Consider the following 24702-nt stretch of genomic DNA (forward strand, 5'->3'; position numbering starts at 1 on the left):
TGCATTGCAGTGTATTGGACGTCGTTTTTCTAGTCCCGTCGTACGTGCTGTACACGTCATCGCGCAAGCTTTCAGCGGACTGTCTGTTCATCGTGTGTGGTCAAGTCCGTTCATTCAAATGTTGGACGGACTGTCTGTCGGATTGTCTGACGAACTTAGTTGGGCAGACAATCCGCCCGTGTGTACGTGGCCTAAGGCATCAGCATACCATGACATTTTGGACAGTTTCATGCTCCCAACTTTGTGGGAACAGTTCGGGGATGGCCCCTTCCTGTTCCAACATGACTGCACACCAGTTCACAAAGCAAGGTCCATAAAGACATGGATGAGTGAGTTTGGGGTGGAGGAACTTTACTTGCCTGCACAGAGTCCTGACCTCAACCTGATAGGACACCTTTGGGATGAATTTGAGCAGAGACTGCGAGCTAGGCCTTCTTGTCCAACTTCAGTGTCTGACCTCACAAATGCGCTACTTAAAGAATGGTCAAACATTCCCATAGACACACTCCTAAACCCAGGGCCGTTTTTAAGGCAGGGCAAAAGGGGCAGCTGCCCTGGGCCCTGTCATTGTTGTGGGGCCCAAAGCAGCTGCTTCATACTTGCCAAGTATCCTGGTTTAAATTTCCTCGCCCCTTGAGGTTTTAGTCCTGTGCTGTGTCCCGATATCTCAGTGTGAAGTGCTGCTACTAATGCTGCCCAGCTCTGCCCTATTGTTGTGTACAGATGACTCACCTACAGACCCTGTGTTTACATGTAAATTGTCGGCATTCATATGTAAATAGAGGCGGCCGGCAGCATTGATATGTATATCATGCCCCCCTGAGGTCATATCCACTGTAATCTCTAGCAACCAATCAACAAGCAGAAATCATGTGCTGTAACCTCTAGCAACTAACCAGTGAGCTGTAATGTGTTCTGTAACCTCTAGCAACCAGTCAGTGAGCGGTAATGATACACTGTAACCTCTGGCAATCAATCGCAATAGCTGCCTGATCTGATTCAGTAAACTGATTTTGAGTCTAGCTGCTATTTATTGTATGTCTGAGATGGAGAGTGAAACTGCATGGAAGGGGGGGCCCCCAAGAAAAGTTTTGCCCAGGGTCCAATCAATATTAAAGAGTTGAAGCTGTTATAGATGCAAAGGATGGGCCGACGCAATATTGAACCCTACGGACTAAGACTGTGATGCCATTAAAGTTCATGTGCGTGTAAAGACAGGTGTCCCAATGCTAGCAGAATCATGTAGGAAAGTAAAAATGACACATAGCGTAATCCAGCTTTTAAAATGTTGTTGTAGCCAAATGACCCCCATACAGAATATACGTACTAGTTTGTAAAAACAATAGAGCAATATGTATAAAAAACATAGCGTAGTCACCTGTCCCGCTCTATAGGAAGCCGCCTGTGTCATACGAGCAGTCGCGCTGTTTCTTCCTAGTAGTTCCCAGCTGGCTGTGACATGAAAACATCACTTCCGCCCGTCGTGGAGATCATGCAACTGACGCGTTTCGTCACTTCTGACTTCAACTGAGGGCGTGATCTCACAACGTTACGCTCCGGTCTAAAATAGGATGGAATCCATGACTCAGCCTGTTTACCCCTTATGTGCCAATTGTTCCTCCTCCTATGCACACAACATACTGTAGTCCGGCACAGAGTGAGGAAAAGATATAGGCACTAACAGCTGAGAAACAGAATACTAAAATGTTTTTTATTATTAAAACAATACAATATACAGCAGCCACCTTCAGTGGCCGATGTAAATATCGTATATTATTCAATAAGTCTGCATGGACAAATAAATATGTGCGTAGCCAAATCAGTCATTTCCAAACACTCAATAAATTTTTATAGCACTAGCATAGCAAGAAAAAACGGCGCTGGACCAAAAAATAAAAAACTATTAGCTGCAACACTACGTGAGATACACACAATATAACATAAATTTAAAAAAAGGTTGCGCTGTAAGAAATAATAATATGTGAAAAAATAATGTATGAGATATCAACAAAAGCAAGTGTCCTTGTGATTACACCAATGCCTAGAAGAAAATCCTGTGAAGGAAAGCAAGAATAGCGTTCCTATATTATAATAATCAGTGATTCAAAGTATCCTTATAATTACTCAAGTGTCTATAAAAATTCCTGTGAAGAAAAATAAGAATGACGTTCCTATAATATATTGATCAATGATTCAAAGAATGTCCAACAACTCTTGATAGTTGAATGGCCAATGAAAGCGATTTCCACAGTTGTAGTGATCTTACCAAGTGCATCCCACCACCGAGTGAAATAAGCGCTTTCCAAATTGAAGTACTTTAAGGCTTGTGGCTATTGCCCAGCGAGGGCCTTTTCCTCAGGTGATGTACCGAACCATCCAGTCCTCATTTCACTAGGGTGGCCTCCCGGTCTGGATTCTATCCAAATGTTCCTCCACTAGCGGCGATTAAAGTTGCAGCACTGAATGATGGTGAGGTTTCGCTCAAAAGAGAAAAAGGTGGAACGACCATAGATAAAACCCACAGGATATTTATTAAATAAAACGCTGGTTAGCGTACAAACACCAGCACAAATAAAAACAAAGAAAAATAAAACAAAGTTGCGGCCGGCCAGCTGCAGTACACACGCTCGTGCTAATAGACAGTGGTTGTAGCGCGCGGTGACGTCAGCACGTCGCTCCTTCGGCGCGTTTCGTCACAGGTTTGACGTCGTCGTGGGGCACAGGCGGCGTACTGATGCACTGCTTTTTATACAGAAACCAAGCTTCGATCTGAATGGTAAGTGGTCTGGTATGAAAAACGCCATCTTGAAAATGGGCGGATTTCCATCTGTAACCATATAGTTCTCCAACCTCAAGGCGCAACACATATAGCAATGTAAATATAGTAAGCCTAAACTACGAAAATAGCTAATACCTTGCCCGCCTCTGGTAATGTCGCTAACCACTACCAGACAAATGGGTACACGGGGCGAAAAAATAATCCTTAAAACCCCATTATAGTACAGCAAAGCTGTGGCGATCAGAGACATCTACACTACTAATGCCCTATACACACACCAATATACATCAGAGTAGTTTAACCAAATTGCTTTTTATTTTTGTCTTTGGACAGATCAAAATTCTACCCTCAGCCCTAGATGCTAACCTATGTCAAAAAGGGGATTATTGCAAATTAAAAATAAAAATAAAATAAGACACTTCCGCATTATATAAAGTGACGCTTTTAATACTTTCTCACCATATAGGGTATCACAATTTCAATTGAATCAATCAAGTCAGTGCCTCGCCATACCGCCAACCCACAAGGCAGTATCATGACTAACCTAAATTGTTGCACCCACACTAGCAGATCAGATCCACCTGATAAATATCGTGTGTCAACCAAATCGGCCAGTGCTGGGAAAACTTCAATCCGTGCTCATAGAGCTAATCAGATATCCAAATGAAAATCAATGTATATATATATATATATAGCTGATCGGATGTAAGGATAGAAATCCCCACCAGACCCCATATATATAACTAGCCTCTTGGTATGTCTGACTCCCAGGTACAAGGGAGCCACGCAGATAACTACTATACCTCCCATTGAAAGGGAGGGTAGACCGAAAGAAGAAAAGGAAGAACAAAGGGGGGAAACATTAGACTCAAAAAGTAGGATTAAGAAAACAAGGAAACTTTAAATATTACCAGTTCTCAAAAAACACCCCTATTATTTGTCCTAGATCATACTCCCTTGGCTCTTGAAGAATCGGGCCTAGTTTTTGTTGTGTTCTATGGGCTAACAAAGCCAATATATAATAAACCGCATAAATGCACATAGACATACATATGCTACATAATCTAAAACTTCCCCAAGAGAGATTTTTCATATAAAAAAATTGGAATTTAATTTCCCAGGAACTTAAATCAAGTTACATTAATGGATAGGGGAGTCCTGTTGGAAGATAGGACGCCTCCCACGTGGTGCCATGGATAGAGGGGGTATCCCGTTTATTACCAATTTCTGCAATCAGCATCACAGCATTAGCCATATTATAAACAAACATTGGTACATTTTAGGGAACAAAAAAATACTATAAAAGGCTGAGCTAAGGTTATAAAATTGGTTGCTGCCCCCTACAAATCCACGGCCCCCTAAGAAGAAGGTTGTGGATAGACAAGAATTTTAGAAAAAATATATAGGGCCCACGGCGCTACCACAAAGTTATACACACCCAGTCAGTAATAGAAAGGGTTCCCAGAGACCTCTCTATCCTTCACAAGGCGAGGGAGACAAAATTAATATATTATATGTCTTAAAACATGCTATTGATGTTGTATTAGAATATAAACTCCAGTGGGCCCACAATTATACTCTCAGGGTACCACCCTCTAATACGTGCACATGCAGACCATACACTCAAAACATTCTTATTTTTCTTCACAGGAATTTTTATAGACACTTGAGTAATTATAAGGATACTTCGAATCACTGATTATTATAATATAGGAACGCTATTCTTGCTTTCCTTCACAGGATTTTCTTCTAGGCATTGGTGTAATCACAAGGACACTTTTGTTGATATCTCCTACATTATTTTTTCACATATTATTATTTCTTACAGCGCAACCTTTTTTTAAATGTATTTTTATAGCACTGATCGCTGTATAATTATCAATGGTCCCAAAAATGTGTCAAAAGTGTCCAATATAACAGTCTCGATAAAAATCGCAGATCACCGCCATTACTAGTAAAAATAAAAATAATAATAATAAAAATGCCATTTATCCCCTATTTTGTAGACGCTATAACTTTTGTGCAAACCAATCAATATACGCTTATTGCGATTTTTTTTTTTTTACCAAAAATATGTAAAGAATACATATCGGCCTAAACTGAGGAAAACATTATTTTTATTTTTTATTTTTTTTAAATGTGGGATATTTATTGTAGCAAAAAGTAAAAGATATTGGGGATTATTTACTAAAGTGCACTTGAGATTGTACTGCAAGTGCACTTGGAAGTTCAGTTGCTGTAGATCCAAGGAAAATAAAAAACAGCATTTTAGCTTACACATGACAACTAGGATCACCGTAAGGAGAGCTTCACCCATCTAAAAAAGTAATTTCACCTTTTTCTTAAAGAGGAAGTAAACCCTGATGGGTTTACTTCCTCTTTGTCTCCCTGCAAAGGTAAAGCATAATAGGATACTATGCATCGCATAGGAGCCCATTATGTGTCACTTACCTGACACAGGAACCAGTGATGTCACCGCTGTCCCCTGTAGTCCGGAGCGTCCATCTTCTTCCGGGTATCTCTGCTCTGGCCACTCACAGCGCCGAAGCAGCGATGAAGTCACTCCTGCACATGCGCACGGGAGCAGTCACTAACAGCATATCGCCGTTAGCAGCGGCAAGCATATCGCCGTAGACAGCTGTGACTGTCTCTTAGTAAATATCTCCTAAACCATTTAGGTTTAGGAGATATTTCTTGGACCTACAGGTAAGCCTTAATCTAGGTTTACCTGTAGGTTTGTAAAGGTTTACAACCACTTTCAGCTTTGGGGATGGCAATCTCCAGAGTTTCCGCTGCTAATTCTGGGGCAATGTGCTGATTGTGTTCTAGCAGCCTGTATGCCCTTTCCAGGTGCTGTTCTTTCCTTAGCAAATATTCAAGGTCAGGTTTAGGCTCTGAGACCCCTGCCACTGAGCACAGCCTCTCTATAATCTCGCAGGTCCTCATGGGTAGGTTCCCCTTCATTGCCAAACACAAAGCCATCTGTAAGGACCTCCCACAGCAATCCAGGGCCGCCAAAGTCATATCCCTCTGGAGAGCATTCTGTTGTCTCTCGTAAATAGTCCTGCTCTGCTTGCCATTGCAGAGCCCGATATCGATTGTCCAGCTCTATCTAAGTCATGTCTATGCCTATCTAATGTCACAATGTAAATGCATCGTTAGTTGCGTCAACCAGTAAGGCAGATCCTCATCAGTCATAATGCATGATGATCCTGATGACCTGTCAAAAGAAAAAATTGCAACCTCGCATGACTGTCTAATTCTGATGGATTCCACCTCACAGTCTGTGAGCCGTTAACAAGTGACAGTTGCATCCTTCACCACACAAAGTTCTAGCACAGATAGGGAAGGGAGACAGATGAGGCGATAGTAGAGAGGACTACACTCCATAGAGGGGTTCTTGTCTCTTCCATCCCCCACTCTCTCTGCGTTTCTTCCGACCCACCATCAGTGTGCAGCCTCTTAGGAAAGGTCCAGGCTGGAGCCCATGCCAGGCAATGCCAAGACTGCTTTCTTCACACAGGTGAAAGAACATGAGGCGGACACATACACATAAAGGTACCTTAAGGGCCCAAATCCTCATGTAAATGATGTCAATATTTAGGGCAGCTGCAACTGGATATAGGTCTAGTAAAGAATTTTTGGGAACCCCACAGTGTTTTTATTGTTTTTTTGTGGGGTTTCAACTTAAAATCACTGATTAGACCCTCATAAGGGATAAGGATCTGGTGTGAAATTTGGGTAGACTCCAATGTGTTTTCTTACAGACCTCACCAGAAATAAGGTTTACATTTTATTTTTGTGGGACTGCATGTTGTTGTTTTTTTGTTTATCTCTTTTGCTATAGTGTAGCACTACCCCGTAGGAGTCGCTAGTGTCCCAGGTCCCCACTGCTGCACAGCCAGTCACATTTCCTTCATGCATTCTAAAGCTGGCCATACACCTATAGATTCCTCCATCCACACAGTTTAGCAAATATGGAGAAATCTGTTGCACTTTTTCCATCTAACCATAGAAAATTTGCAGATAATCTATAGGTGTATGGCCAGCTTTAGGCAGGTACCAGTCCTTGGCTTGTTTTTGATGGTTTAGGAGTTGATAATTTGGATTGGGGAGGTAATTATGGGATGCCCAACTTGAAAAATGTCCAGAACTATGAACAAAAAGGGACAATCCCCCCCTATTTACAAAAGGGTCCACTTTTCCTTTCTCCTGTGCAAACAGCAAAGCACCTTCTGCTTACTCTTGAGGGAGCCAACAGTTTTGTGCTAGCTCAGCAAAGGCCCATTACAGGCCGGAATTCTCAGTCCCTTGACAAAGTAGTGCAGAGAGCAAACAGCATGACCTTCCTCCTGATTCCCTTGTGGCCACTGATCCCAGTTCCACTTCCTTGCAGAAAATGCTAGCCCACCTGTCACAGGCCACTCCTGGCTGATCTATCTCCCAGTCCTCCTGACTGACTTTCTGCCCTAGTCCTGCCCAACTGACACACTTACATAGAGATTCCACAGGGCAAGGATGAAGACTAAGCCCACTGCTGTCTTCAGAGAGCACTGACAGTCTCTTCCCTTGTGTTGTGATTGGACACATCTGATCACATGGTAAAGAGCCTACGTCATAGGCTCTTTACTATGATTAGTGATGCGGTATGTCCGGGCGACACACAGCACCACCCATTGCCACGCTGCACGCCCACGGGGGCATGCACAGTGGCTTGTTCTGAAGGATGATGTCCAGTCAGGACAATGGAGCCCCCACCCAACCATCGTTCTGCTATAGGCTGGACGGGAAGGTGTTAATGGGGTTCACAGAAACAATTGTGGTTTGTTGATTTTTAGACACGTACACCAAATGGCCCTTTCACATATTTTTCAGCTTTCTCCACAACAGCTTCCAATTTACTCACACTCTAGCTGTCCGTGTTCCTCCTTTTTTATAGTAAAGTGTTGTCCTATCCAAAACTTCTTTCTGGCCCTTCTGAAACAGCTGATTACCGTTAAAAGCCTATGCTACATTATTGTTTAAAAATATTGTCTTGGGCAAATCTGTGCAAAAAATGTATTGGGACTGTGGATCTTGAACCCTCAGGATTTAGCTTAAACCTATGGTAGTGGTGAACCTGAACCTCATCTTTCTAGCGTCCATCTTTAGGATAAATGGTAGATACACACAGTGCAAGGTTGTTTTCACAGTATGAAATGTTTCCCTGGGCTGCAGTTCCTCTGAGATCCACAGGTTGGTAATCTCATGGACACTGAGACAGGAAGTCTCTATGGTATACAGACAGGAAGTGATGTCAGGTTCACACAGGATGTTAGGTATAAACAGGAAGTTCCAGGCGAGAGGAAAGTTGGGAGGAAGTAGAGAAGAGACATTGCTGGAATTGGCAGCAGAAAAGGTAGTAGTATTATTCAGTATTTATATAGTGCCAACAGGTTATGCAGCGCTTTACCATATAAAAGGGAGACAGTACAGTTACAATAAATTAAAAAACAAGCAGGCCTTTCTCATAAGAGCTTACAATCTAATAGGAGGGGCAAGTGGTACAAAAGGTTATAACTGTGGAGGTGTGATAGGCTTCGAGAAAGAGATGAGTTTTTAGATATCACCTAACAGCAGCCTGAGTAGGAGATAGCCGAGCAGATTGAGGTAGAGAGTTCCAGAGGTTGGGGGATGCTCTGGAAAAGCCCCAGAGACCAGCATGGGAGGAGGCAACAAGGGAGGTAGAGAGCAGTAGGTCGTTAGAGGAGTGATTTGGGTGATATTTGGAGACAAGATTGGTGATAGAGCTGGGGGCAGAGTTGGGGATGGCTTTGCATGTTGTTCGTATTTTGAATTTTATTCATTGGGCAGTGGGTGTAGGGATTGGCAAAAAGGGGTGGTGGACACTGAGTGGTTGGTAAGGTGGATGAACCTGGCAGCAGCATTCGTGATAGATGGAAGAGTGGATGGCTGGTGTAGTGTTGAGCCTATGATGAGGGAGTTGCAATAGTCAAGAGATAACAAGGGAGTGAATGAGTAGTTTGGTGGTTTCATAGTATGGGATTTTTTTTTTGGTTATCATACTTATCTGTATAAGTCCAATGCTGCATCTGTCCCCTACCAGCTCTAACACTAACACAACTTGAAGTTGCCTCCAGGACAGGGGACTTTGCCCGTGGCCTATCACATAATAATCAGCTCTGTGGGAGGGGGTTTGTCTAGAAAACTATTTTTACTTCCTGGAAAGTTGCTTCAGTTAAGACAGGAGATCCGACTTGGAGGCAACTTCCATTAAAATCAATGGGTAGAAGTCGGATTGAAGTAGTACAGGAACCTTTTCTGAAGTACGAGCGACTTCAGTAGTGTGCATTAAGACGGCTCTCATTCACTTACATTGATTGACTAGGGGCAACTTCAAGTCCGATCCAAAGTCGCCCCTGTGTGAATGGACTCTTAAAAGGGGCAAATTTTAGAGATGCTACGGAGGTGAAGTCTAATCTTTTTGACAGTGATTGGATTTGGAGCCGAGAATCTAGGACAGTGATTCTCAACCAGGGTTCCTCTAGAGGTTGCTAGGGGTTCCTTCAGTATTGGCAATTTCTGCCTCTCAGATAAGTTCCCAGTGACACCATTGATCTTTTTTAGCTATCCGTAAGTAGGTAATTCTTCCCAATGACCACAAGTGTAAGGACCATTCTTCCCACTGACCATCACACTAATGTATCATGAGTTGTAGATTTCTAATTTTTAGCAGGGGTTCCCTGAGACCGGAGAACCGGAGAACTATTTCAAGGGTTCCTCTAGGTTCAATTCCTGGTGTGCGGGAAGGGACTGGTCTTTGTATTGTTGGTTTTGATGAAAAAGTCATGGAGAAGGGTACAGAAATAAGATCTTATTTTCTATTTACACCCAGTAACCAACCCGTCATGTCACAGTGAATATGGAGGAAGAGGACGGACATCTTTTATCTCCAGCAGATGATGATACACACATATATAGTGTGGAAACCTAGATTAACCCCTTCAGGGTCAGAACATTTCCCCCACTTACGGAACCAGAGCTTTTTCTTCATTCTCACTGGAGAGGAGATGAACTGTCCTGGGTTCGGTTTGGCGAACTTTAGAGATGTTCAGATGCCAAACCCAAACCCTGTTGATATCAATGGGAGCAAAATCTGTCAAAATAAAATTTGCAGAGTTGCCCTGTCAAAATCTATACCAGACCCTTTGAGTCTGCTGTGGGTTTTAAGGGGGTACCTCACACACACACAAAAAAAAAAAAAAAAAGCTTGAACCCCTCTAAAAATCCAGACAAAAAAGTATACACTTGTAAATCAGATAATGGGTAAGGAACAGTGGGTATATATTGATAGGTTAAAAACTTGCTGCCAGTGCTAATAGCTCAATATATTTCATAGAAAGGTCATCAAGTAGTAAAAATAAAATAAAAACATCAATCAAAAAGTAGTAGAGTATTATTTCTACAGCCGTGGCCAAAAGATTTGAGAGTGACACAAATATTAATTTTTACAAAGTCTGCTGCTTCAGTGTTTTTTAGATCTTTGTGTCAGATGTTACTAGGGTATACTGAAGTATAATTACAAGCATTTCATAAGTGTCAAAGGCTTTTATTCACAATTGTATGCAAAGAGTCAATATTTGCAGTGTTGACCCTTCTTTTTCAAGATCTCTGCAATTCCCCCCCGACATGCTGTGAATCAACTTCTGGGCCACATCCTGACGGATAGCTGCCCATTCTTGAATAATCAATGCTTGAAGCTTGTCAGAATCTGTGGGGGGGGGGGGGGGGGGGACCTGGCCACGGACCCAAAATGTTGATGTTTTGTTCCCTGATGAGTAAAATCGGATCAGTAATGTCACTGCTTTCCCCGAAGGTGGGGATTTCCGATGACATCAGTGGTTCGCACGGATATATAGAAACCACAGAAGTACAGTTTCTATATATGATTTCCAGCTGTTCGTTAATCAGATCAACCAATAATGGGGGGAGGTGGATAACTCTGTAGGCAGCTGCAGTGCTGTAATTTTGTTTACTGTCCTGAAGGGGACGCTGTGTTGCCTTATCAGGTTGTCCAGAACCCATAGAGAACTAAATTGTTCCCTACTGGGGCTCCAGGCAGCTATCTTGGGAAGGAAAGCATGAGATTTGGGCAGCCATATTGGTCCCCGGAAGGCCTATATAGCACTATCTGGGTCATTTAGCTAAAACAAGATTGGTCAATAATTGGAGAAGATGGATAACCCCATCTCTCGCTATAAAAGAGTTCTGAGATCCACCAATAATCGGGTAGGGGGAGAATAACTTCATTTTAATATAAGATGGGTCTGAGATCAGTCAATAATGGGGCGAAGAAGTTTATAACCCCCACCCCTCATTAAAAAATAGGGTCAGAAATAAGACAATAATTGGGGAAAAAGTTGAATAACCCCGCCCCTTCACAGTGAACAGCAGAGCACAGCCATCAACAGGTATCTAGTTTCCATAGCGGTTCCACTGCTGACAGTACTCTTAAGGAAGCAGCACTACCTGTATCTGGGACAACATGGAACTCCACCACAGAGTACAGTGTAGCACACTTCTAGACCCTGCACCGTGTGTAATACACTCCTGAACCCTACACCCTCTGTGTAATGCGCTCCTGAATCCTGCACCCTGTGTGTAATGCGCTCCTGAACCCTATACCCTGTGTGTAATGCGCTCCTGAACCCTGCACCCTGTGTGTAATGCGCTCCTGAACCCTGCACCCTGTGTGTAATGCGCTCCTGAACCCTGTGTGTAATGCGCTCCTGAACCCTGCACCCTGTGTGTAATGCGCTCCTGAACCCTGCACCCTGTGTGTAATGCGCTCCTGAACCCTGCACCCTGTGTGTAATGCGCTCCTGGACACTGCACCCTGTGTGTAATGCACTCCTGCACCCTGTGTGCAATGCACTCCTGAACCCTGCACCCTGTGTGTAATGCACTCCTGGACACTGCAGCCTGTGTGTAATGCACTCCTGGACACTGCACCCTGTGTGTAATGCACTCCTGCACCCTGTGTGTAATGCACTCCTGCACGTAATGCACTCCTGAACCCTGCACCCTGTGTGTAATGCACTCCTGAACCCTGTGTGTAATGCACTCCTGAACCCTGCACCCTGTGTGTAATGCACTCCTGAATCCTGCACCCTGTGTGCAATGCACTCCTGAATCCTGCGCCCTGTGTGCAATGCACTCCTGAGCCCTGCACCCTGTGAGTAATGCACTCCTGAGCCCTGTGAGTAATGCACTCCTGAGCCCTGCGTGTAATGCACTCCTGAGCCCTGCGTGTAATGCACTCCTGAGCCCTGCGTGTAATGCACTCCTGAGCCCTGCGTGTAATGCACTCCTGAGCCCTGCGTGTAATGCACTCCTGAGCCCTGCGTGTAATGCACTCCTGAGCCCTGCACCCTGCGTGTAATGCACTCCTGAGCCCTGCACCCTGTTTGTAATGCACTCCAGAGCCCTGCACCCTGTGCGTAATGCACTCCTAAACCCTGCACCCTGTGTGCTATGGGTTCAGAATGTCAGAATTTCACATAGGTTGGGGTTGTGTCTTTTTTCAACCTCACCTACTATGTAACTATGTAAGAATTACATTATGTACAGGGTACAGGTGTGCATTATATACAGGATTTAGGAGTGCATCGTAAACCCATGCCGATTACTACTAATGATACTGTTTTCAAGAGCAAATTCTTGGATATATAATGCCTTAAACTCCCCTCCAATTGTTTACATACTATCAATGTTAGACTGACTGGCCTGTAGTTTCCAGGAATATATCTCTGCCCCTTTTTGAATATTGGTGCCATGTTGGCCTTTTGCAAATCAGCTGATACTATTTCTGTCAGTATTCTGTCCATAAAAATTAGGAATAGCAGTCTGGCTATAACCTGACTGAATTCCGTGAGGACCCTCGGGTGTAAGCCATCCTGGTGATTTTTTTTTTTTTAAGCTTTTCTATTTTTTTTCAGACACCGGCTTCTGTTAGCCACAAATTTACATTCTGTGATGCATTACTAATGATACAGTCTCCTTTACTATACCCCTCCTTTTACTTTGTAAAAACTGAGCAGAAGATTGCATTTATTACAGTTGCCTTCTTCTTGTCATTTGTAACCAATGTCCCTTACCAGTTGAACTAGTTCCCTTCACTGCTAAAATATAGGAACACAGGAACACTTACCTAATAGTCCCTGCTTCTGGTCAGCATAAAATCCAGCAGCATCAGCTCTTGCATGGAAGGTCAATACCATCCAGATAATTCTTTCTACAGAGAAACCTACGCAGATCACATGACCACATCAGTGAGGATGAAGGAGGACCAGAATCACATGACTGAGAAGATACTAAACCTTACCCTAGAGATCATCTACCTGCTGAATGGAGAGGTGAGGATTGTGGAAAATAGCATGATATCACTCTTATCGCTATTAAATCACAAACCTGACCAGAGAGGTGAGGGGGATTCTGGGAATGTGACATTAAATGACTGTGTTTGTTGAATATAGAGTGTTCTTCCTGTGAAGTCTGGTGATCATATGACCATCACAGTGCCTCCTTGTGACTCCCTAAACCCTGAGAGACACAACATGCAGAAGATTCTAGAAGTCACCAAGAAGATGATGGAGCTGCTGACAGGAGAGGTGAGCGGTGCTGGGAATTCTGGGACATTATCCAGTAACAAACAAGGGATGTGTCTGGACGGTGACTGTATCATTGTGTGTGTCAGGTTCCTATAAGGTGTCAGGATGTCACTGTCTATTTCTCCATGGAGGAGTGGGAGTATTTAGAAGGACACAAGGATCTCTACAAGGACGTCATGGTGGACAATCAGCCGCCCCTCACATCACCGGGTAAGAGGAGACTTTATTGTAAAGGAGAGAGCAGTATGGAGGATCCACCTAGATCATGGGTAAGCAACCTTTGGCCCTCCAGCTGTTTTGGAACTAAATTTCCCATGAGGTATTGCAAGGCTGGCAGTTACAATGACCCGCATGATGGGACTTGTAGTTCTGCAACAGCTGGAGGGCCGTAGGTTGCCTACCCCTGACCTAGATCCTTCATCATCTGATAAACACATAGAAACAATCTATTCAGTCAGTGTGTGTTTCCTACAGATGGATCCAGTAATGGGAACCCACCAGAGAGATGTCCCCGTCCTCTGTATTCTGGGAATTCCACACAGGAAGATCACAACTATGCACAACATGATCAGGTAGATGAGGAACAATCACTGATCGTATCATTAGTAGGGGTGCAACGGATCGGATCGTTCCTCGGATCAGAGTCACGGATCGGATCATTTTTCGGATCAGCAAATAATTTAATTTGCAAAAACCTGTGAAAATTCCACCACCATATAGTCCCCACTGTAATATCCACAATCTCCCCCATTGTAATATTGGCTGAGCATGGCTGGGTACAGCTGAGTATGGCAGAGTACGGGCTGGCAGGGTATGGCAGAGTATTGGCAGGCAGGGTATTGCTGGGTATTGGCAGGGTATGAAGGGATGGCTGCTTCCATCCGATCTCTCCCCTCCACTGTACAGATTAGTACAGAGAGCGGAGAGAGGAACCGGCATCATGACATGATGCCGGTTTGTTTACAAGTGATCGCTCCGTCGGAGCAATCACAGTGTAAACAGCCTGGGTGTAGAAAGATGGCCGCCGCTTCGGAGCTAGGCCGAAGCCGTGGCCTTTCCTAAGGCCGAGACCGCGGAGCGAGGCATGTGCCGATCCGAGCGGGGTGGCCCATTCGGATCGGATTGGTTGACGATCCGGTGCACCCATAATCATTAGGATCTATACATTATCTGCATTGTTACAATTTGTATAATTTTTTTTTTTTTTACATTTAGAATGGAGACCTGAAAGATTCGGAAGTTGCTATTAAAGAAGAGATAAAAGAAGAGGATAATGAGGATGGGGTGATGGAGGAGTCAGAGTCTCTAAAAGGACACAAAGATCTGTACCAGGACACCATGGTGGAGTCATCCAGCTATATATACCCACCAGAGAGATGTCCCCGTCCTCTGTATTCCTGGGATTCCACCCAGGTAGATCACACCTATGCACAACATGATCCGGTAGGTGGAGTTGAGGGTCTGGAATGACCCACAGCCAGGCACAAGGTAGATTCACACAGTCAGGTGTACACATACACTTCCACTCGTTGTTTCCAATGACTACTCTAGGGGGTTTGTTTTGTTGTGTTATTGGAGAACTTGGATAGGGTAAGGGATATAATAGGATACTCAAAATTTAACTATTCACACCGAGGACTCTAACTTCTTTTCCTAGTGAAACTTGACTGATGTCCTTGCAAATGCAAATGCAGATGCAGACTTCTTCACAGCAGCAACACACTGAGTGCAGAACAGAGCAATGTCCCTTTGTAAAGTAGTGAACAGTTCTTGACAAAGCTCTAAGAACACTAGCCAATGTTCTTCGTTGTGTGGGCCTTTAGCTGACTTGGAGCACAAGCGGGTATAACTGTCTAAGGATCCTTAGGGTGTCTGTACTCACAAGGCTCCTAAAGAACCACCGGCAGCCTTCTCTCTCCAGGATACCAGACCAGATGCACTGTAGATTCTCCCTCTGCCAGCTGTGGTAGGACCTGGGTTGCCACACAGACTTCAGGCCCTCAAGTCTTCCACCTGAGGCCACATGCCAGTAATTCAGGCCCTCAGGTCTTCCACTTGAGGCCAAGTGGCCACAAAATCCAGGGGAGGCAGCGCCTCTCCCCCAGCCTGGTGCAATCCTCTGCTGGGAATGACTAAGAGCCAGTGTGTTCCTTGAACATAAATACAGGCACCCAGCATGCCTAGGGGCACCTCTCCTTGTAATTGGCCAGGGCTGTATGAATATTTATGCTCCTATCTGTATGGTTTCTGCCTACCATCCAGCACCAGTTGCTAGGACAGTGGGAAACTTCAAGACAGCATGAGCAGCACCAAAGCATACTGAGCAGACTACACTAGCCGATCACTGATCTCTGTTATGCAGACAGCGAATACATTTACTTAGCCATCTATCTGTTAAGCAGAGCAATTAAAAAAAACTATAATACACTAATCCTAGCACCTACCTAGGAGGGTGCTACAGGAACATAAAGTGATTGAACACTCTGACATGTGGAGATGATGTGTGGACTCTACAGGATATTTCCCATGTGATCTCACATCATAAATACTTCTATGTTACAGTGACACTTTCTGCTATTCTGATGTTTAGGGTGAAGATCTGATGAACATGAAAGTTGAGGGTGTAGTAGAAGAGACGTATGTGAGGGATGATCAGCAATATACGGAGGAGGCTGGAATGATGAGGAGATTCAAAGAGGAGGACACTCCTACAGAGATCAGCACAGGTGAGCCATAATATATCCTTCTGTTATCTCTGCTCTGTTACTGCACACTGATTGGTCCAGAGTAGGGAAGGAGATGAGTGATATCAGCCAATAATAAATTGATAATAATCACTGATATAATCCTACACATTTATTTGTTCTTTTCTCTCCAATAAAACCCCTTCTGCAGACACAATTTGTGTACTCAGACATGGTTTTTGTAGATTCTGGGGTTCACCTGGCAGTATTAGGTTGTGCTTCACTCTTAGTTATAGTAGCACAGAGTGTGCCTTTCGTAGGTTGGGCCCTCTTTGAGCAAACGTACTGTACACTGATCAGCCATGACTTTGTGACCACCCACCCAATATTAAGTAGGTCCTCCTTTTGCCTCCAAAACAGCTCTGACCCGGCCGTCAACCCATGGACTCCACTAGACCTCTGAAGGTATACAGTACACTGATCAGCCATGACCACCCACCCAATATTAAGTAGGTTCTCCTTTTGCTCATGCTGTCTTGAAGTTGACGGTGGTGTCTGGCACCGAGCCAGCAGTAGCAGATCTTTTAAGTCCTGTAAGTTGTGTGGTGGGGCCTCCATGGATCAGAGCTTTGTTTTTCCAACACAACTCACAAATGCCCCAATTGGATTGAGAGGTTGGTGGCCAAGACAACACTGCAAACTCGTGTTCCTCGAACCATTCTTGAACCATTTTTGCAGTGTGGCAGGGCACATTATCCTGCTGAAATGGCCACTGCCATCAGAAAATACTGTTTCCATGAAGGGGTGTACTTGGTCACCAGCAATGTTTAGGTAGGTGGTATTTGTCAATAAAACCTTTGCTGAAGGTTCTATAAGTCTGAACTTTGAAACTCTTGCTTATAAGAGATTCTTTAACCCAGTACCTAGGCTCGTGGTTGTGGGAAGAGCATGCATTTCCCAGTCCCCATTGGCTCCTGCTATTCTGACAGGCTGTGTAAATGTAGAAGTGATCTGGGAGGTGGAACAAAGCCTTTTATTTTATTTTTTTGAAGAGGTGAAGTCGCAGGTGGTTGGAACATCTACTTACTCAAATCTCCCTTTTCAAATGGAATTTTGATTTAGGTAATTTGTGTCCAACCTGTTGTGAAACTACAAGTCTCATCATGCTTCTGCCTTTGAGGGTCATGCTTGCAATGCCCCGTGGGACTTATAGTTCTACAACAGCTTGAGAGAGCCACTGGTTTGGTTGGACAGCCATCATTTAGGTGAATAAACCCTCTAGCAACTATTGATCATGTTTTTCTATTTTTCCAGGATACGCCATCAAGAAACCCTCAAAGGATCATCTGACTTTATCTCTAAGCTGTAAAATGGAAGATGAGGACATCACAGGAGATTGTGCAGGAGAAAAGACAATGAGCTCAGCTATGGATGGAGGACTTCACAGTGTGGCTGGACCATCAAGTCCCTCTGACTCTGAGCAACCTCGTACTGTGAGGGATGGTCCCGGAATTCAGGGGGAGGGGAAATTTTCCTGTCCTGAATGTGGGGAAAGTTTTAGCTCTGAATTAAGTCTTACTGAACATCAGAGATCTCACACGGGTGAGAAGCTTCATTCCTGTTCTGAGTGCGGGAAATTTTTTCTTCATAAATCAGAACTTGTCAAACATCGCAGATCTCACACAGGCAAGAAGCAAAATTCCTGCCCTGAATGTGGGAAATGTTTTGCACAGAAATCAAAACTTGTTATACATCAGAGATCTCACACGGGGGAGAAGCCTTATTCCTGTCCCGAGTGCGGGAAATGTTTTGCACATAAAACAAGCCTTGATGGACATCGGAGATTGCACACAGGTGGGAGGCAACATTCCTGTTCTGAGTGCGGGAAATGTTTCCTTTATAAATCAGAACTTGTCATACATTGCAGATCTCACACAGGCAAGAAGCTAAATTCCTGCCCCGAATGTGGGAAATGTTTTATGCAGAAATCAAAACTTGTTAGACATCAGAGATCTCACACAGGGGAGAAGCCGTATTCCTGTCCTGAGTGCGGGAAATGTTTTACACAGAAAACAAGCCTTGATGGACATCAGAGATTGCACAAGGGAGAAAAGCCATTTTCCTGCCCTGAATGCGGGAAATGTTTTCCACAAAAGTCAAAACTTGTTAGACATCAGAGATCTCACACTGGGGGGAAGCCCTATTCTTGTTCTGAGTGCGGGAAATGTTTCCTTTATCAATCAGAACTTGTCATACATCACAGATCTCACACAGATGAGAAGCCAATTTCCTGCCCTGAATGTGGGAAATGTTTTAAACATAAATCAAGGCTTGTTAAACATCAGAGATCTCACACTGGAGAGAAGCCATATTCCTGCTCTGAGTGTGGGAAATGTTTCTCCCAGAAATCAGGCCTTGAAGGACATCTGAGATTGCATACAGGGGAGAAACCGCATTCCTGCCCTAAATGTGGGAAATGTTTCACATGGAAGTCACAATTTGTTATACATCAGAGATCTCATACAGGGGAAAAGCCGTATTCCTGCCCTGAGTGTGGGAAATGTTTTTCACAGAAACCACATCTTATTATACATCAAAGATCTCACACGGGGGAGAAGCCACATTCCTGCCCTGAATGTGGAAAGTGTTTTGCACAGAAATCACTACTTGTTATACATCAGAGATTTCATACAGGGGAGAAGCGATATTCTTGCCCTGAGTGCGGGAAATGTTTTTTATGGCGGTTTTCGCTTTCCTTGCATCAAAAGGGTCACAAAAGTGAGAAGCCGTATTCGTGTTCTGAGTGTGGGAAATATTTTTTATTGAAATCATTACTTGTCAGACATCAAAGATCTCACACGGGGGAGAAACCGTATCCTTGCCGTGAGTGTGGAAAAAGTTTTTCACAGAAATCATACCTTATTTTACACCAGAGATCTCACACAGGGGAGAAGCCGTATTCTTGCCCTAAGTGCAGAAAATGTTTTTCATGGGCTTCCTCTCTTTTTACACATCAGAAGATTCACATTGGCGAGAAGCCGTATTCTTGTCCTGAATGTGGAAAATGTTTTTTACAAAAGTGCAATCTTCAGATACATCAGAGGCTTCACATGGGGGAGAAGCCGTATTCCTGCCCTGAGTGTGAGAAATGTTTTACACAGAAATCAAACCTTGTTCTACATCAGAGATCTCATAGTGGGGTGTAGAGATGAGGCAAACATTCCTTTGCTTAACCACTTAAGGAAGGAGACTCTTTGGCACTTGTTTACAAGTTAAAATCTTTTTTTTTTTTTTTTTGCTTGAAATTTTTTTTTCCACCCTAGAGAATAAAATGGCGGTCATTGCAATACTTTGTCACATTGTATTTTTGCAGCAGTCTTACAAGTGCAATTTTTTGGGGGGGAAAAAAAAATACACTTTTGAGTTAAAAAATAAGTTAGCCCAATTTTTTTCTATATTGTTAAAGATGATGTTACACCGAGTAAATTGATACCAAACATGTCGCGCTTCAAAATTGCGTCCGGTCGTGGAATGGTGACAAACTTTGACACTTAAAGTGGTTGTCATAGTCAATTTTTTTTACTTTTACCTACAGGAAAGCCTATAATAAGGCTTACCTGTAGGTAAAAAAAAAAATCTCCTAAACATGTACGGTTTAGGAGATATTCCCCTCGCTATGCGCCGCTGACTGCAGCGGCGCATGCGCACAAGGGGATTCTCGGCTGAAAGCCCGGCAGACGCCGGACCCTGCCGGGATGAAATCTCCCGCATGCATGCGCGGGAGTGACAATATCGCGGCTCCCGCCACTCACAGCGACGGAGCCGCGATACCCGGAAGAAACGCAGAGGGAGCATGTCAGCACCCTCGGTGTGGATCAGGCCAGATTTCGGGGCCTCGTTCTAAGGTAAGTATTTCATAATGAGCTAGTATGCGGTTTCAGAGCGAGCATGCACAAGTGTGTCCCTATAGCAAGCGGCTTGCTCCGGGGGCATAAGCAGGAGCACCAGCGGGGGGACCCTAAAAGAGAATGATCAGGGCTATTCTGTGCAAAACCATTGCACCAAGAAGGTAGTTATAACAAAAAAAAAAAAAATACCTTTACAATCACTTTAAGGGTTAGGCTCAAAGTTTTATATTTGGAAACCGTGACAGGTTTCCACCCAAATTTCCTGGCAAAGTACGAATTTGGGTTGGTGGTGATGCACTGTTGGGTACAAACATTATTTTGGTTCACAATCAAATTATAGAGGTCTTTAGTGAAAAACAGTTTAAAAAAAAGTCAAGGGGCATTTTAAAGTTTGCTGTTTCTACCTGAACCCCGAGCTGGGTTGTGAATGGGGGAATAACAGGTGCTGCTGAATCTTGGGGGAGTCAATTCTGGTTTGCAAGCACCCCTGGAAGGCTACTACGGGCGCTACGGGTCTCTGCTCAAATTCTTGGTGGCTGCGGATGCATTACACTAGTGCTAGCCACCTCACCAACTTGTACTGCACTTCTTTTGCTTGCCACTTAACCATGAGATACTGCAGTGCTGGTGTCTAAATGGCCAGAATGTACTACACTGCTGGTGCTTGCTAGAGCATCAAAAGTAGTGCAGTGCTAGTACCTATATCTGAACATAACTGTGTTTATACTACATCAGCAACATGGAGTCGGGCACACCTGGTTTTAGCAGGGACCTCTTCACCATCGTCCAAGCTACCTGTCAGGGTGCTGCTGCTTTCTACGGGTTCGTATTCTGGGCCGGAGAGGACTTTTCTTCACTCTCATCTGTCATGCTTAGAATCCTATAGGCCTCTTTGCTAGTGTGCCTTTTTTCAGGACTTTTTGGGCACTAAATTTACTGGTACCTAGTGGTGACTATGAGAAAAAGTTATCCTGACTGTCAGGGACTGCTTGCGCACTAGAAAGCGACTTGCTATGGGGGGCACTTGGCAGGGGGGAGGAGCCAGGAGTGAACCTAACCTTAAAGCGGAGTTCCACCCATTTGAAAGTCAGCAGTTACAAAAAGTGTAGCTGCTGACTTTTAATAATTGGACACTCACCTGTCCCACGGTTCAGTGATGTGGGCGAACGAAGCTTCGCTCCACTCCTCTCCCCGTCCTCTCTGTGGCGCCAGCATTGTAACTGTGGGTGCCCAGCTGTGACTTCACGGCCGGGCACGCACTGTGCATGAATGTGCCGCACTGCGCGATGTGAATGGCCAGGCAATATTTTGGGACCTGTGATGTGTCCCAGAAGATTGCAGGGAGGGAGGGCGGAGAGGTGATCTTCCTTTCTGCGCCGTGGACCCCTGGGAAGAAGTGGAGCTGGTGCCGCTAAAAAGAGATTATCCGCTCCCCCCACCAAAAAACGTGGCAGGTCAGGGGGTCACCATCACTTAAAGCGGAATTTCCAGTTTTGGGTGGAACTCCGCTTTAAGAATCGGCCTCCAGATGCTCCACCCAGGCTTGATCGTAACAGTCCACATGACAGAACCTTGTGCTGGATAAGTACTAAAAGAAGGTCATCTTCATCATTACCTGAAGGTATGTCATATTTCTTTAGGCCAGGATTCCCCATTCTTCTGGGTCTGGCAACTGGCTGGGTGACCCCAATGCTGGGGTCTGGCAACTGGCTGTGTGCCCTGCTGATTGGATTCTCAGCAATATACAAACCTTGACCCCTCCAGTCCCTTAAGGTATAACATGGACTGGCACTGGGGTCATTTGAAAGCACCGAAACCCCAACACTAGGGTGTCTCATCATGACCACATAGTCTGCTGGTCCTAGGACTTTTTCTGCACACCAGCTTCCACCTAGGTTATTCCAAGGAGCTTGGCTACTAACCGGGGTCATCCAGTGCACCTGAAGTCCCAGCAATGGCATCTGAGTCATGGCAAGATACACATGGTACCCTGCCACTCCCCAGAAGATAACTAATACTAGGTCTGTACTGGCAAATGCAGCTACCGGTTACATAGGCAATGCTCGGACCACCAGGCTTAGGCATAACTGAAACAATACACTGCAAAAGGAACTCAGGTTGGGCAGCTTTAGGAATCTTGGATCAGATGGGCAACCCATGCCTGACATGCAGCAAATGTGGAAACCCAGAGGTATCAGACCCAACAGCTGGTGAGAGCCTAACCTTACTATCAGAGGCATGCGGGGCAGCAGACACCCGATCATCAGAGGCAGGCTGAGCAGCAGACATTAGATCATCAGAGGTAAACTGGGCAGTGAGCACCGGCAACATGACAGGCAAGCTGGGCAACAGAAACTGGATCATCAGTGGCTGTCTTGGTATTAGGCACTGGATCATCAGAGGTAGGCTGAGCAGCAGGCCCCAGATAATCTGAGGTAGACTGAAGCAGAGTAGCAAGCATGGAGGCAGGAACTGGCACAGGATCAGGCTGAACAATGGTTGAGGCAAGAGTGGACAGCGATAGAACTGTGCATGTTTAAAAAGTCTTTTGTTTTTTGGTTTTAGATGCTGAAGTCCTGCAAGTGGTTGCATGATACCAACCAGATTGTGCAGGAAGGGGTTCATAACTGGAACAAGAGGAGCAGATATGAGGTAAGAGGATGCAGGTACTGGAATAGTAACAGGATCAAGGTAGGGAGCAGGATCAAGATCAGGAGCACAGCATCAATAACCAGGTACATGGCACAAATGCAAAGCACTGGGGCACTGAGGAAAGCTAAAGGTGGGGTTATATACCTTCCCAGCAGCCAGAATTATGTGGAGATTAACTACAAATAAATACCAGAACTACACCCTTCAGCTCTGGAAACCACAGTGCCACCAGCAGGTGATCCAGGTCTTGACATTGGTATTCCTGTTACCATGTATGGATGCTATCTCTTATAACCCTCAGTTTAATACTGGTTATATCGTGTACGTTTCTGTCCTGCATACAACCCGTGTAAAAGATCAATTAAACATCACTGTGGCTGATCCTTTGCGGATACAGCTACACAACATTTGGTTTCTATAAACAGGATCATCCATGTCAGACAACAGTGACAGAAATAATGCAATGTAAGAGCTCTGTGGTAACCCTCAACAGGGGAACAAGCAGTGGACCACAGCTGTCACCATAACTTCTTTGTTTCTGGAGGAGTTATTACCCCAAACTGCTGCCTGGGTTTCCAGATCAGGATTGGACAATAGGATCAAGAGACAGAAAAATCTGATCCACACATGCAGGATTCCTCCCAATTAACATGGTGGATGGGGGAGACAAAGAATCGAATCCTATACATTCTAGGCGAGGACCAAGACTGCCTAAGCAAAAAAAAGGGGGAAGGTCCCCTTAAAATCCACACCAAACTGTTATCTGGGCTATCTGGAAAGGGGTGCAGCCACCACAAACCACACCAGGCCAATACCCTCAATATGGGAGGGGCACCTCCCATGAAGACAAGGTCCCCTTACCCGCACCCCAAGCTGGTGGATGTGGGGATCTGTGGGTTGGGGGGCTTATTGGAGGCTGGAAGCCCCCCTAAAATAAAATAACATGTTAATAAACACACACACTTCACAAAGCCCTATATTAACAAAAAAGTCCCACAATTGACCAGTAAAAGCAGATACCCATCAGCCATAATGAAAGATGATCCCGAATGACCTGTCAAAAGAAAAAATGACAATTGTGCATGACTATTCAATTCTGATGGACTCCACATCACAAATGAACCATCATTGACTGAAGTGGTAGTTACATCCTTCCCCCACACACAGGCTTAGCACAGGGAAGGGCGACAGATGAAGGGCTGCGTTCCATAGAGCGGTTCTTGTCTCTTCCAGCCACTGGCTTCCCTCTGCCCTTCATCTGGCCCACGGTCAGTGTGCAGCCTCTCAGAAAAGGTCCAGGCTGGAGCCACAGTGCTGGAACTGCCGAGACCGCTTTCTTCAAAGAAAAGTTTAGAGGCAGAAACATACACTTAAAGATATCTTATCCCCTAGGTGTCCGTGCTATAGCCGAAAGACTGCTGCAGAGCGGACGCAAATCCCCCGGACACAGCCAGTCACAGATCGCTGTAAACGGCCAATCACAGCAGCCGTTTACAGCGCGATCGGCGTGCCCAATGAGAGATGATCTCATATGTAAACATATGAGATCATCTCTCAGCGCTGCTCTCCTTCCTCACACAGAGACAGCGTGTGAGGAGGGAGAGATGAACGGCTGCAGCGGCCCTAAGTAAAATATCTCCCCAGTGTGCCAGTGCCATCTGTCCCCAGTGGGCCACCTGCCAATGCCATCTGTCCCCAGTGCCACCTGGTAGTGCCATCTGTCCCCAGTTCCATTTGCCCCAATGCCACCTGTCAGTGCCATCTGTCCCCAGTGCCACGTATAAGGGCTATCTGTCATCAGTGCCACGTATAATGCCATCTGTCATCAGTGCCACGTGTCATCAGTGCCATCTGTCATCAGTGCCATATCACTGTCATGTGTCATCAGTGCCACATATTAGTGCCATTGTCATCAGTGCCACCTGTCAGTGTCACGTGTCATCAATGCCACGTATCAGTGCCATCTGTCATCAGTGTCACATGTCAGTGCCACATATTAGTGCCATCTG

General features: G+C 44.8%; 2 protein-coding genes across 2 annotated transcripts in view; one reads left to right on the forward strand and one right to left on the reverse strand.

The window, feature by feature from the left end:
- LOC143986851 (uncharacterized) overlaps window positions 1-24702 on the reverse strand; it is a 111828-nt gene that overhangs the window by 30477 nt on the left and 56649 nt on the right. The window lies entirely within an intron of this gene.
- Window positions 14999-19667, forward strand: LOC143989437 (uncharacterized). The gene is made up of 2 exons (XM_077489564.1): window positions 14999-16175; window positions 17448-19667. The coding sequence occupies exons 1-2, from the start codon at window positions 16052-16054 to the stop codon at window positions 19337-19339; spliced, it is 2016 nt and encodes a 671-aa protein (XP_077345690.1). The 5' UTR covers window positions 14999-16051; the 3' UTR covers window positions 19340-19667.

The sequence above is a fragment of the Lithobates pipiens genome, unplaced genomic scaffold, assembly GCF_037356315.1.
Source record: "Lithobates pipiens isolate NorthernLeopardFrog02 unplaced genomic scaffold, aLitPip1_a1.2 Scaffold_18, whole genome shotgun sequence".
NCBI lineage: Eukaryota > Metazoa > Chordata > Amphibia > Anura > Ranidae > Lithobates > Lithobates pipiens.

Excerpts from the sequence above, each read along its gene's own strand:
- LOC143989437 (XM_077489564.1), top strand. The coding sequence starts at position 16,052 with ATGAACATGAAAGTTGAGGGTGTAGTAGAAGAGACGTATGTGAGGGAT. Across the intron at positions 16,176-17,447 it reads TCCTACAGAGATCAGCACAG|GATACGCCATCAAGAAACCC; the intron begins GTGAGCCATAAT and ends CTATTTTTCCAG.